This window comes from Plecotus auritus (assembly GCF_963455305.1).
Source record: "Plecotus auritus genome assembly, chromosome: 4".
Lineage (NCBI taxonomy): Eukaryota > Metazoa > Chordata > Mammalia > Chiroptera > Vespertilionidae > Plecotus > Plecotus auritus.
The window spans coordinates 176,638,058-176,652,134 of record NC_137775.1 but is presented as its reverse complement, the minus strand read 5'-3'; the positions used below and the strand labels follow the sequence as shown (position 1 = coordinate 176,652,134).

At 37.7% G+C, this 14,077-nt stretch overlaps 1 protein-coding gene across 1 annotated transcript in view; it reads left to right on the top strand.

The window, feature by feature from the left end:
* Positions 1-14,077, top strand: part of MACC1 (MET transcriptional regulator MACC1) — a 54,662-nt gene that overhangs the window by 22,394 nt on the left and 18,191 nt on the right. The window contains 4 exon segments of the mRNA XM_080664172.1: positions 320-363; positions 367-442; positions 3,174-5,206; positions 9,701-9,889. Of these exon segments, the coding sequence (XP_080520298.1) occupies positions 328-363; positions 367-442; positions 3,174-5,206; positions 9,701-9,889 (2,334 nt within the window). The 5' untranslated portion in view covers positions 320-327.

Here is a 14,077-nt window from a genome sequence, read left to right as displayed (position 1 = left end):
CAGTCATCAAACAAAGAATGTCGATTTATTAAAATTTGCACTTTGCTTTTAAAAAAATTATCCTTGGGATTTTCATTACTACTTTTTTGTAGGATTACAAATGCATTTCTAGGTCTTCCTTTTTGCATTAATCCAGGATCTGAGTATTTTTCAATGGAGTGTTGATACTTATCTACTTCAGCATCCTACCAGAAAGAGAGGACCTACGAACAGTATTTTTATATGTACTTTTCTATTTAAATATGTGTGATTACCTTGAGTTTATTTTCTCTGCCAACATGTAATGCTTACACATATTGGTCTATTTTTCACTTTGTAGGTGGAAAAATGTTAACCAGTGAAAGAGCCCATTTTTGGTTAATATGAATTTCACAAAGCATATCTGAAGGAAATTTGATAGACATGGAAGCCCAAAAATCATCAAAAAATTGCAATATCACAGGTATGGGAATGTATAATTGTTGTGATGTTTTCATCCATTACCAGCAGCTATTGCAAGTCTACCTCTGAAAAGTGCTACAAAAGATGAAAAGAATTAGAAAATCCCTACATTATCATAGAAATATTTACACTATCATTAAAAAGAGCAAAATAGTAGAGGCAACAAATTATAATAAATATTATGTGGAGGCAAAATTCATTATTAAATGAGTGCATATGCAGTAAATATATAATGAATTTGGGGGTTGAAACATCTCTAGAGTTTGGAGTGAGCTATGAAATCTTTATAGAGCATAAAAGAACTAAATTTATCCTTAGAGGAAAAGTAGTTTTAAGAGTTAGATATAACTGGTTTGATGAAAGTATGGAAATAAGGGAAATACAACTTTTTTTTTTTCAAAATGCATCTTCTACATTTTAATATATGCTACTAATAACTTATTTCAATCAAGATAATCCTATCTAATAAAAGAGTAATATGAAAATTGACCAAACTTCTGCTACACACAAGCCATGCCCACCAGCCAATCAGGAGCAAGTATGCAAATTAACCCAACCAAGATGGCTGCAGCCATGGATCAAGCAGGAGGCTTGGGTTTCCCCAGCAATGGAGGAAGCCAAGCTTTCCACACACCCTGGCTGGCCCCCTCCACTCAAGGCTACAAAGTTTCACATATAGAAGATAAATAAATCCCAACAAAAATGACGGCAACCACAAAGCGAACAGGAGGCTTGGGTTTCCCCGGTGATGGAGGAAGCCAAGTTCCTGGCCTGCCCTGGCCTGCCTTGGCCTCCGCTCAAGGCCACAAAGTTTCAATTATAGAAGATAAATAAATCCCAGATACCAAGGCCTCCGCTTGGGTCGCCAGGGGGCGTGGCCGGCCTGCAAACCACCACAGGCCCCTCGCCCAGGCTGCCCCATGCCCCAAGGGAACCTCCACCCTGATCCAGAACACCCTTCAGGGCAAACCAGCTGGCCCCTACCCATGCACCAGGCCTCTATCCTATCTAATAAAAGAGTAATATGCAAATTGACCATCACTCCAACACACAAGATGGCTACCCCCATGTGGACACAAGATTTTCGCCACAAGATGGCCAGCAGGGGAGGGCAGTTGGGAGGGACCAGGCCTGCAAGGGAGGGCACTTGGGGGCAATCAAGCCTGCAGGGGAGGGCAGTTGGGGGGGACCAGGCCTGCAGGGGAGGGCAGTTAGGGGTGACCAGGCCTGCAGGGGAGGGCAGTTAGGGGCAAACAGGCTGGCAGGGAGCAGTTGAGCATCAATCAGGCTGTCAGGGGAGTGGTTAGGGGGTGATCAGGCTGGCAGGCAGAAGCGGTTAGGGGCAATCAGGAAGGCAGGCAGGTGAGCAGTTGGGAGCCAGCAGTCCTGGATTGTGAGAGGGATGTCCCAGATTGGAGAGGGTGCAAGCTGGGCTGAGGTACACCCAACCCCCATATGCACGAATTTTGTGCACCGGGCCTCTAGTAATTCTATAAATGTTAAAGTAAAAACAGTCTGACATTTCTATATATATGTTAAACAAAAGAAAGTCTGACAGTTTAGTCAAACTCATTTTTGTCTTTTGGCTGGCCTCTTGGCTTTCATTTTTCCCTAAAGCAGTACTAGGCTCACAAAGTCCACAGAATCATTACCACTGTTTATTGAGAAATGACCAAGTCTGAGTAGCTCTCAACATAAAAAGGACTTCAATATTTGTGAGATATGTAGAAATTCCTTACAGTTGATATATGACTATTTTAATGTGTTGCTGATTCTTAAAATACTCTCTTTTCAAAGTAATGTTTTTATTTCATAGTGGTAAACCTGTTCTTTGTCATGTTAAACTTGAAAATCAAAGCTGAATGAATTCCTAATATGATGTTTATTGTATATAAAATTTTTTTAAAATATGTATTTATTGCTTTCAGAGAGGAAGAGAGAGGGAGAGAGAGATAGGAACATCAATGATGAGAGAGAATCATTGATCAGCCTCCTCCTGCACACCCCACTCTGGGGATTGAGCCCGAAACCTGGGCATGTGCCCCGACTGGTAATGGAACCGAGACCTTTTGGTTCATAGGTTGATGCTCAACCATTGAGTCATGCTGGCCGGGCTTTGATGTTATTAAAATTTATCAACAAAGTTGTCAGGAAATAATCTGAAAAATGCACTGTCTATTTGGCTTATTATTTTTAAATTATTTTAATTATTAGCAGATATATTTGATATTTTTCACATATTGAGTATTATCAGAAAAGAAAAAAATTAATGAATAATCTAGATATATTGAGACCAACTACTTAATGTTTATAAAAAAATCTGGGTAATTGACTGAATTATTCTGTTTATTCAGAGGTTTTCTTTTGTGAAAGTCAAACACAAAACTATAAGGCTTAAGTATAACTAGTCTGGGTCCTTTTGAAGGAAGTGTGTTAAATTGATATCTAAATTGTTAAGCATTTATTTATTTAAAAATCATTATGTCTTAAGATAAAATAGCATGACATATGGTCAAAATGAACTGGTAGAACTAGTTCTGTTTCCTCACAGCATGAAAAATTATCCAAATTTAACATTAACCTTGCAGTCCCTATTATACCGGCAATAAAAAAGCAAAATAAAAAGTACTGAATTTTTAAGTTATAATAAAATTAATCTTGATTGTATCTCAGAATGACAATCACTTTTGTTTTTTTTTCTTTGTTTTTGCTAAAATGCCACAAATGTCCAGACTCAAGTTTGCTTCTCAATTGGCCAGATGCTTTCACACTTCACAGCAATAATGTTTCCAAAGCTACAAATCCATTCTGGAATGAACTGTCTGCTTCTAACCCATTTTTGGATGATGTAACTCAGCTAAGAAGTAACCAGAAGAAAGATAATATTTCCATCTTGAAGGAAGATCCTTTTCTTTTTTTAAGAAAAATCGAAACTGGAAATTCTTTGGATTCCTCTGGTGATGAACTTGATGTGCATCAATTGTGTAGGCAGTCTTTCTCAAGGAAATCAGTGAGATCTAAAAGTGTTTCAGAACTTTTGGATATGTTAGGTGACACAGCACATGCCCATCAGAGTATACGTAACTCTGACCAGATCCTGGAACACGACTTAGAATGGCTTCAAAATGATCGAGAGGCTTATAAAATGGCTTGGTTAAGTCAACGCCAGCTGGCCCGCTCCTGCCTGGATTTGAATATAATTAATCAGAGTCCTGGATGGGCCCAAACACAAGTTGCGGAGACTGTGGTAGTTTGTAAATTAAACCACCAAGGAGGGTCAGTACAATTACCTGAATCAGATATCACTGTTCATGTGCCCCAAGGTCATGTAGCTGTGGGTGAATTCCAAGAGGTATCGCTAAGGGTTTTTCTTGATCCTCCACAAATGCTTAATCATGATCTTTCATGCACTGTAAGCCCACTGTTGGAAATCATGTTAGGCAACCTTAACACAATGGAAGCCATTTTGCTGGAGATGAAAATCGGGGCTGAAGTGAGAAAGGATCCTTTCAGCCAAGTCATGACAGAAATGGTGTGTTTGCACAGCCGGAGTAAAGAAGGCCCTTTCACAGTGTTAAACAACTGCTACATTTATAAAGACACCATCCAAGTCAAGCTAATAGATTTGAGTCAGGTGATGTATCTAGTGGTTGCTGCACAAGCTAAAGCTACTCAGTCACCAGCTGCCACCATCTGGGATTATATCCACAAAACCACCTCAATTGGAATTTATGGGCCCAAATATATCCATCCCAGTTTCACTACTGTTTTCACAGTTTGTGGACACAGTTATATGCCGGGAAAGCTTACAATCTCTGATATTAAGAAGGGTGGAAAAAACACCTCTCCAGTTGTGTTTCAGCTCTGGGGGAAGCATTCATTCTTACTTGACAAGCCACAAGATTTAAGTATTTCTGTTTTGTCATGTGATCCTGGTTTTGAAGTAAAGACAGAAGGAAAAAGAAAAGAACTTAAACAAAAGCAGTTGCAAACAAGTCAAGTAGTTCATCAGCAATTTTTATTTTCTTTAGTTGACTCCAGAAAAATGCACTTGTTTGTTTTCCAGGTTCAGTTGGGGCCTCCCAATGGTAGACCAGTGACACAGTTCTTTATCACTACACCGGATCCAGCCCCAAACCTAAAAAGACACTTAAATCTGCCAGGTAATTTGCAGAAGGAGAAGGAAATCAAGTTTGCTCCTTCATTACCTGCAGTGCATGTTAAATACCCCACATTTCAAGACAAGAAATTAAACTTTACCAAATATGGAGTGACTCTGAAGACAGTGCTAAGACAAAACAAGATTGACTACTTACTTGAATATATCAAAGGGGACACAATAGCTCTTCTTGGAGAAGGTAAGGTAAAAGCCATTGGGCAGTCCAGAGTGAAAGAATGGTATGTGGGAGTCCTGAGAGGTAAAATTGGACTTGTACACTGCAAAAATGTCAAGGTGATTGCAAAAGAGCAAGTAATATCAATGTCAGATCGTGTCTTCACAACCAGGAGCCTTCTTGAACAAATTGTCCTGCCCTTTAAAAAACTGACTTATATCTATTCAGTTATATTGACGTTGGTGTCAGAAAAAGTTTATGATTGGAAAGTTTTAGCTGATGTCCTAGGTTACTCACATCTGGCACTGGGAGGTTTTGAACAAACACATGCAGACAAAGAATCAGAAAAAGTTTCTTACGTTTTAAAGAAGTTAAAGGAAGATTGCCATGGAGACAAGAATACCAGAAAGTTTCTTTATGAGCTTGTTGTGGTGAGTATTGCTTGATCACAGTAATTAATTTACCATAGAAAACGTTATTAATTTGGTGATATTTATAACCAAACTCATGAGAGAAGATAAAAAATTCTTAGCATTCTCAAATAATTTGAAGTCACTTTAATATATATATATATATATATATATATATATATATATATATATATCTTTTCCTGTAAGACCATATAATTAGTTTCTTAGATCCAGAAACTAGTCCCATAGGATCATCTTTTAAAGGAAGATTAAATTTTCTGTTTGTGCTAGAGCATAATAGTTAAGAGATTCTTTTTCTCTCCCAAATATTTGGATAACTCTTAAAATATCAGAAATTCCAATTACATGAATGAGAGCAAACTGAAACAAAACTAATGAACTTGGCCTTTGCTATAGGTCTGCTTTTTAGTGGTTTTTAAAAAACATATAATCAATGTCCTTTACTTTAGCAATTTAATATTCTTCTTCTGTATGTGATTCATCATAACCCCAAAATAACATTGCTTATTTTCTTCTTAATCCTCATGTTTTAGTAGGACTCACAGGATCATTTTTTTTTCTCCTCATAACATTCAACCTAGTATAAGGCTCATGGAGAGTTATAAAGAAGATGATCAACTGTTTTGCCTTAAAAGGAAAATTTGGTATTTTATAAAAATAAAAAAAAAATAAAGCATACTTCTAAAAATTTCTAAAATGTGAAAGTATAAATAATCTATATAATAAAAGCCTAATATGCTAAGTGTCCGGTCGTCCAGTTATCTGTTCAACCAATCAAAGCATAATATGCTAATGATAGGCTAAGTCTGCTTAACCATTCACTATGACATTCACTGACCACCAGGCGCAGATGCTCCGACCCATAGTTAGCTTGCTGCTGGGGTCTGCCTGATCGGGAATGAGCGAGACAAGCTGGACATGCCCTGGAGCCCTCCCAAAATCCCTCCCAGGCTGGCCAATCTCCCGCATACCTTCCCGGCCCCACTTGTGCACTGGTGGAGTCCCTCAGCCTGGCCTGCACCCTCTCACAATCTGGGACCCCTAAGGGGATATCATAGAGCTGGTTTCAGCCCAATCCTGCAGGCCAGGCCGAGGGACCCCACTGGTGCATGAATTCGTGCACTGGGCCTCTAATCTATATATATAAAAGGCTAATATGCTAAGTGTCTGCCCTATTGGTAACTATGATGCACACTGAGCACCAGGGGGCAGGTGCTCAATGCAGGAGTTGCCAAGCTGCAGTGACTTGGTAGCAGTGGTTCTCAGATGATGCACCCCAAAACCAGAAAGGAGGGAGCCCAATTTCTCACAGGGCTGCATGATTCCACCTTCAGCCATGGGTTATGTTATTGCTGGGGCACTATCAGGCCCAAATCTGGTTTACTGCACACTTGTGTTTGCATTCCACACCCAATACAACAGCAACTTTGCAGAGTGCCCTCTCGCACTCCGGGACCCCTTGGGGGATGTCGGAGAGCCAGATTTGGCCCTATTGCTGCAGGCCAGGCTGAGGGACCCCACATGTCGGAGGGACCCCACTCACTCCACAGACGCCCTTCGAGCCACAGCGCCATCCCAGGTGCGGCTGGCCAGGGAGGAAATGCGGGAGGTTGGCTCAAGAGCATGTCCGGCCCATCTTGCCCAGTCCTGCCCCATCGGCCACCTTCTAATTAATTTCCTTTCAATGTGCACGAATCCATGCATCAGGTCACTAGTAATAATAATAATGATAGTTAACACTACTCTAAGGTTCTTTATATGTTTGGCACTGTGCTGAACACTCTATCAACACTATCTAATTCAGTCATTATAACAACTCTCTGGGGTAGGTATAGCTAGTCTTCATCTTGCAGATGAAGGAAATTGAGTCTTGAGGAGTTAGGGTCCACAGTTGGTTAGTATCAGAGATGAGATTTAAGCACTTTTGATTCTAAAGCCATGCTTAAAACCACTATGTCTTTCTGGAACAAAGTTGTGTTTGTGTAAAAATGTTTAAGTATGTGTGTTGGTGTGTGTAGTAAATACCATTATAACTGTGTAAGGTTGGTACCCTGTAAGAGATGAGTGGGTCATGTAGATGAGGCAGGTTCTTGTAGAGGAGCAAAGTATTAATCAAGGTGCAAAATTAGGAGATACATTTTTGGAGATGAGTTTATTCAATGACATTAACAATAATTTATACACTGAGTGGCCAGATTATTATGATCTCTGAATGCATAATAATCTGGCCACTCAGTGTACTTCTCTTGAGTACCTCATTTATTTGATATCAAAGATACTATAAATCGTGCACCTGATCAGTTTTCCCCTTTGCACTGGCTGATAGACAGCTCAGGGCAAATAGGTGGTTGATATCCAGCAAAAGTCTAGAATACTTTGGTACCCATTTGAGATACAAATACACTGAGTGGCCAGATTATTATGCATTCAGAGATCATAATAATCTGGCCACTCAGTGTATAATAAAGAAATAGGAATATTTAAAATATTTCTTCTCTTTCAATTATTTTGATGATTCTACAGTGATACTGAAAGGGTTAAATTTTAAAAGCCCCCTATGCAATTGAATGTATAGTTTTATGGTGATTTGCTGCAGTATCACTTAATCTGGGGCATTTAGAGTCATTGGCTGATCTACAAGGTCAAAGCTGCACATGTATTTTGCAGTAGCTCATTACCTCTCATAGCTCATGTACTGCTGGAAGATCTGAATTGAAAATTGCTTTGTTGAACTTAGTGGCAAAAAATGTAATATTGGCCAAATGGTCTGAAAGTTTAAATCTGACTGTGTTGATGTATGATCATGAATAGCTTTGCTGACAAACTAGACAGTGCTGGTGGAGAGCTTATTCAAGGGTGTAGTTCCTAAAAACTCCCAGGGTGCCCCAGGGGAGGCTTCAGAATTTCTGAATGGAAGGGGCTTAGGTGTGGTTGTCTGACTAGAAGATGAGGGAATAAATGGCATAGAGGCCACCTCTTGAAACTTAATTTGCAAATAAGTATACATTTTTCTTGGATTGTATCCTAATTTGGGGTAGCTGAATTGGAGCAGATAAAGATTGTGAGTTCGAAACTCTTTAGTCATCTCTAGACATTGAGACTGACTGTCGTTATATGCTTGAAATTTGATACTCTACAAAGTACTTGAGCCTCTGCTTCAACTTTCATAATGATTATAGGAATTAGATGGGGTGTTAATGCTATATTTATTTTAAAAATCATTAAATAGAGGTATTTTGAGATTTACCTAAAGTCCTGTACTATGTGGAGCTGGTCTTTAAACTCGGGTTTTGCAATTCTAAGTGCAGATTTTTCCCTTTGAAACAAGGAACTGGGATAAGCATTGCTAATCCCACTCCACAGTTTAGTAAAAGAACCCTAGGGGCCTGATGGCTCAGTACTACTTCTCCCTGTGATTATAAATCCTCACCATAAATGTATGGAGCAATATATAGTCTATGTACTAGTATAAAGACCATGGGTAGTCCTTCTAATGGTTCTATGGGAAAGAACCATCTATGGACTTTAATAGTTGACTTATTTGGTCATTCATTTTTACTTATTGTTTCATAATGATAGGCAATGTTTTTAAGTGCTATTAAATGATGAGGGGCCACCCAACATGTTTTTTTAGTTTTTTTTGTTTTGTTGTTGTTGTTGTTGTTTTTTTTTTTTTGCTTATGTGAACAAAAAAGAAATATAGATAGATTTAAACCCATATTTTAAAAATATATTCAAGGCAAAGAGAAACTCATGGACTTGTTTGAAATGTGTAATGATTGACAAGGCTCAGATGCCTAATTAAGGAAGAAAGAGTCTGATGATTTTCCATATTGCATTATAGAAGACTAAATGTTTTATCTTTAATACCTTGTGGTTTCTATTAGGCACAATTACACTGGTGATGAAGGGAGAGGGTTAATTTTTTAAAAGTTATTGTTATCAATAGCTTTGTTCAAAGTTGTGGTAGTGTCTCATTTTCATGCAATGGCAGAATTCTGTGAATTTTTAAATCACATTTTGATGAAAAATCGAATATTTATCGGCACTACTGTGCTCATTCCACAGAGAAATACTGTAGTCAATCCTCTGATAAGGAAAGGAATTATTTTTTGAAGAGTGAATTATCATTCCTGAATTGGTCAATTATAGACCCTTAGAACCTCAGGATGTCTTTAGAAGTGTCTAGTTCAACATTCTTCTTTTGCAGTTAAAGATATTAAGAAACATAATAGTTAAGTGGTTTACCCAAGGCCCTATAATTAGCCACTGAGTTGTCCTAAATCTCCTCTAATTTTGGTCCAGCTGTGTCCTCTGTACTGTGCTGGTTGGATTTGCTTAAAAGTAAATCAACTTTTTAAAATTTAGGAAACTCAAATATATGTGTGGTGAAAAATAGGATGCCAGTTTCTAGACTATGTAATGAAAAATTGAATTTCTAGGAAAAAGCCCACATTAGTTGCTATTAATTGTGACATGTAATTATTGCTGCAGGCCCTGCTGAAGATGGATTGCCAAGGGATAGTAGCGCATATCATCCAAGAGGCTGCGCTCCTGACTTCAGCTGTCAAGCTGGGAAAAGGCTGGAGGGAACTAGCTCAAAAGTTAGTACGATTCACAAAGCAACAAGTGGAGGCATATGAAATTCCTCACCGAGGAAAAGCTGGAGCTGTTGCTGCAGAGGTAATATTTCTGTTTGTCTAATTCAATAGTGAAAAATTGCAGACTAAGTAAATCAAATGTAATCAGGCCTGACCCACTTACATGGATAAATTGAGGTTGTGTTCTAGAGGATTCCTAACTGAAGTCACAGTTCCTATAATCATTGATATTATCTGAAATATGCACATATCACTCTTTAAAGGCCTTTAAAATATGCATTGAGAGCCTGTAAAATATATTGATGCTTATCTTATTGAATTGCATATTAACATGGTCTTTGATCAAATGAATTGACCAAATTGGATAGCTAGCCAGTTATTAGGAGGGCCTAGAAGAACTTGAGGCAGAGAACACATAACTTTGATGGAAGGAGACTGGACTCAGGGCAAGGGAAAATTATATAATGATAAGTATTTATCAACATTAGGCATAGACTTAGTAATTTGTGATAAACAATATTTGGTGACAATAAACATTAAGAGGGTGGATGGTAATGATAAACAAAGATCTCGAAGAGCTTCTTTGTCTCCTTGACAATTTTGTGTACAATAGAAACTATAGACATCAAATATAGAATGACAGCACATAACACAAAGTAAATATTTATCATTGCAAATATTAAATTAAATAAAATTTAATTTTTATTAATATTAAATGTATACTGTTAGGCATAAGTTAATACATATTTGCTCTATTTAGCAAATAAATTGTGACAATTTTTATGACTTAAAAATATTCCAGTGATGAGCACCTACAAAATGTTCTGTGTTTTTCTCTCACATGAGTGTAAGCATTTTCAAGATACGTATTTTAGTTAAGGGAAGATTGTCTCTCTTACTAGTGATTACTTGGTAAGAGGCAGAAACTATGTTCTTCACTTCCTTTTGGGGCACAGAGCTGGAAATTAATAGAGCTGGAGAAAATCTTCTTACTTTGAAGCAACTATGCCAGCTGGGTGTGCAGGACAAAGCAAACTTTCCATGAAGGGACAAGAGTCAAATCAAGTCAGTTGAATCCCAGCAGGTGCAGTGGAAGTCTCAGCAGCATGGCTTCCGGGAACCTAGAGCCTACCTCTCCCTTAAACAAGACCTTTCAGCCAAGTGTAGCTGGAGGCTGACATATTTCCTCCTCTTCGACTACATTTATCTCTGTACCTTAAGAAGTGCCTGACAACTTACAAATCACTTTTTACTGAATGAGCTGAAAGATGAGGAATTTATAAGAAACAAGAACAACAACATTTAGAGGGATATGCTGCTCTGATATTTCAGTTAACTGATTAGAAAGTTGTCTGCGATACCACTGCACACCTATTCGAATTGACAAATCCAGAACACTAATAACACCAAATGCTGCTGAGGATATGGAGCAACAGGAATCCTCATTCATTGCTGGTGAGAATGCAAAATGGTACAGTCACTTTGGAAGGGACTTTGGCTGTTTCTTACAAATGAAACATACTCTTACCATATCCTCCATCAACTGTGCTCCTTGGTATTTACCCAAAGGCATTGAAAACATGTCTACACAAAAACCTTCACATGAATGTTTATAACAACTTTATTTATAATTACCAAAATTTAGCCCTAGCCGGTTTGGCTCAGTAGATAGAGCATCGGCCTGCAGATCAAAGGGTCCTGGGTTCGATTGTGGTCAAGGGCATATACCTAGGTTGCAGGCTCCTTCCTGGCCCTGGCCTTGGTCAGGGAGCATGCAGGAGGCAACCAATTGATGTGTTTATCTCACATTGATATTTCTCTCTGTCTTTCCCTCTCTCTTCCACTCTCTCTAAAAATCAATGGAAAATACCCTTGGGTGAGGGTTAAAAAAAACAAACATATATATATATATATATATATATATATATATACACACACATATGTATAAAATATATATGTATAAAATATATATAATCACCAAAATTTAGAAGGAACCAAGATGCCTTCAGTAGGTGAATGGATAAAATAAACTTGGAATATCATTCAGCACTAAAAAGAAACAAGTTATCAATCCATGAAAAGACATGGAGGAAACTTGAATGCATATTACTAAGCAAAATAAGCCAACCTGAAAAGACTACATGCTATAAGATTCCAAATATATGACATTCTAGAAAAGGCAAAACTATGAAGATAGTAAAAAGATCAGTGGTTGCCAGGGATTGGGAGGGAGGGATGAATAGGAAGAGCACATGATTTTTAGGGCAATGATACTATGATGATGGATATATGTCACTATACAGTTGTCCAAACCCATAGAATGCACAATACCAAGAGTAAATCCTAATTTAAACTATGGACTTTGGGTGATTATGCTGTATCATTGTAGATTCATCAATTGTAACAAATATACCACCTCTGGAGATAGTTGTTGATAATAGGGAGGCTATGCATATGAGGGGCAGGAAGTATATGGGAAATCTCTGCACCTTCCTCTCACTTTTTCTTTAAACCTAAAAGGTCTCTAAAAAAATCTTTTTAAAAATTGTCTAATTGAAAGCAGGATTTTTTTTTCTTAATAAGTCTGTTTTTAAAAAGGTCTTGTTGTAAGTTATTTATCAAAGGGTTATTTATTCTCTCAGCTTTGTTAAGCATCTGAATTCTCTCTAATTGTGCTTGTTTATAGTTGTCTTTCCCCAAATCTTGATGGAGGCCAAACAGCCTACTTTTCCATTATTTACATTTGCACAGCCCGAATCACAAATAACTAAGTCTATGCCAAAGCTAATAAATTTTCAAAAGCAGAAAGGAAAGCCCCTAGGTGTCTTTTGAGGGGCTAATGTTTAATTTATCGTGGTTAATGCTAACAGTCATCATTCTGATCCATGTTATTATATTCTTAAAAAATAATCCATAGTATATTGGCCTAAAGCCACCCAAATAATCTGTGGGAAGCTTTACCTGTTAGGCCACTTAAACTAAAGAGTAAATCTATGCTAATTTCCGTCCCCCTGGAAAAAACATGGCTGTATAATTTTTTCTCTCAGGAAGGAGATGATTCTTAAATATGATCAATTTACAAGTAGTTGATTTGAAAACAGAGTGATATTAGTTCTGGGTAGGGGACTCAGAGGAAGGAAAGTGGAATTGGGAGATAATAATTTCCTTTATCTCACCACTTCAGAAGGCACACATTCCGAATATTTCCAATGCCTATAGTCCGACTCTTTCACTCACTTTCCTTTCTCTTCAACTTCCCTTTTTCTCTTTGTTCTATTTTTATTGTATCTAACATTTATCCAGCACTAACTCTGTGCCAGGCATTATTCTGGTAACATTTCAAAGATTAACTTAATCCTTTGAACAAAAACTTATGGGTAGGCACTAATATTATCTAAAATGTAGGGAGGCTGTGACTTGCTTAAAAGCATGCGTAGTGAGAAAGTTATGGAACCAGGTTTAGAGAGCAGGCCTTTGACTTTGGGGTCCTTGTGCTTTACACTCTGCCCACCCACTCCCAATCCAGTGTGGTGGCTGAATGACAGAGCTGGTAGATGTGGTTAGGATGGGGCTTTAAGCATCTCATTTCACCTTTTTTCAAGTTATGATACTACTAAAATTTGCCTGAACATCTTCTTCAAGCCTTAGGCCAGTTAAAGAATGGAGATTATTAATAGTATGTCTGTTAGATTTTTGTTGAGTATTTTGGCCATTTCTTACTCTTTTATAAGATGGGGAAAAAAGTCTATCTCTGGGGACTTCTGAGAAGGTCACTTTTTAAATTAATCATCTCCCTAAATTAAATTTTAATAAATCTTTCTCTATTGTTCTAATGACATTGCAATTCCTACATAAAAACAGAACTATAAAACTTGAACTATGACTGTTAGACACTTATGCTATGCGAAGATGTTTAATTGTTGCCAAGGTTTTCTTGTGAAAGTTAGTAAAAATTAGAGTTTTTCTGAAGATATTTAAATCTTCCATTTAAACAAAATAGGAATCAATAAAATATTAGAAAAATAGCATATTTTTAAAAACAGTTGGGTTTTTCACAGGCCTAAATTAGGTATTCTTCACTTAGCCCTCCGGGGATTATGACCATATCCTAGCAACGCTCTCGCATTGGCCCCCTGCCTAAGAATAGATCAATGCGCTTTCCATCTTATTCAATATGGACACTTATTCACCAAGGACACTAAAAGTTCACTTCCCCCTTTAAGATACCTTTTACCAATGCTCGCTTCAACCACAGACACCCATCAGTTGA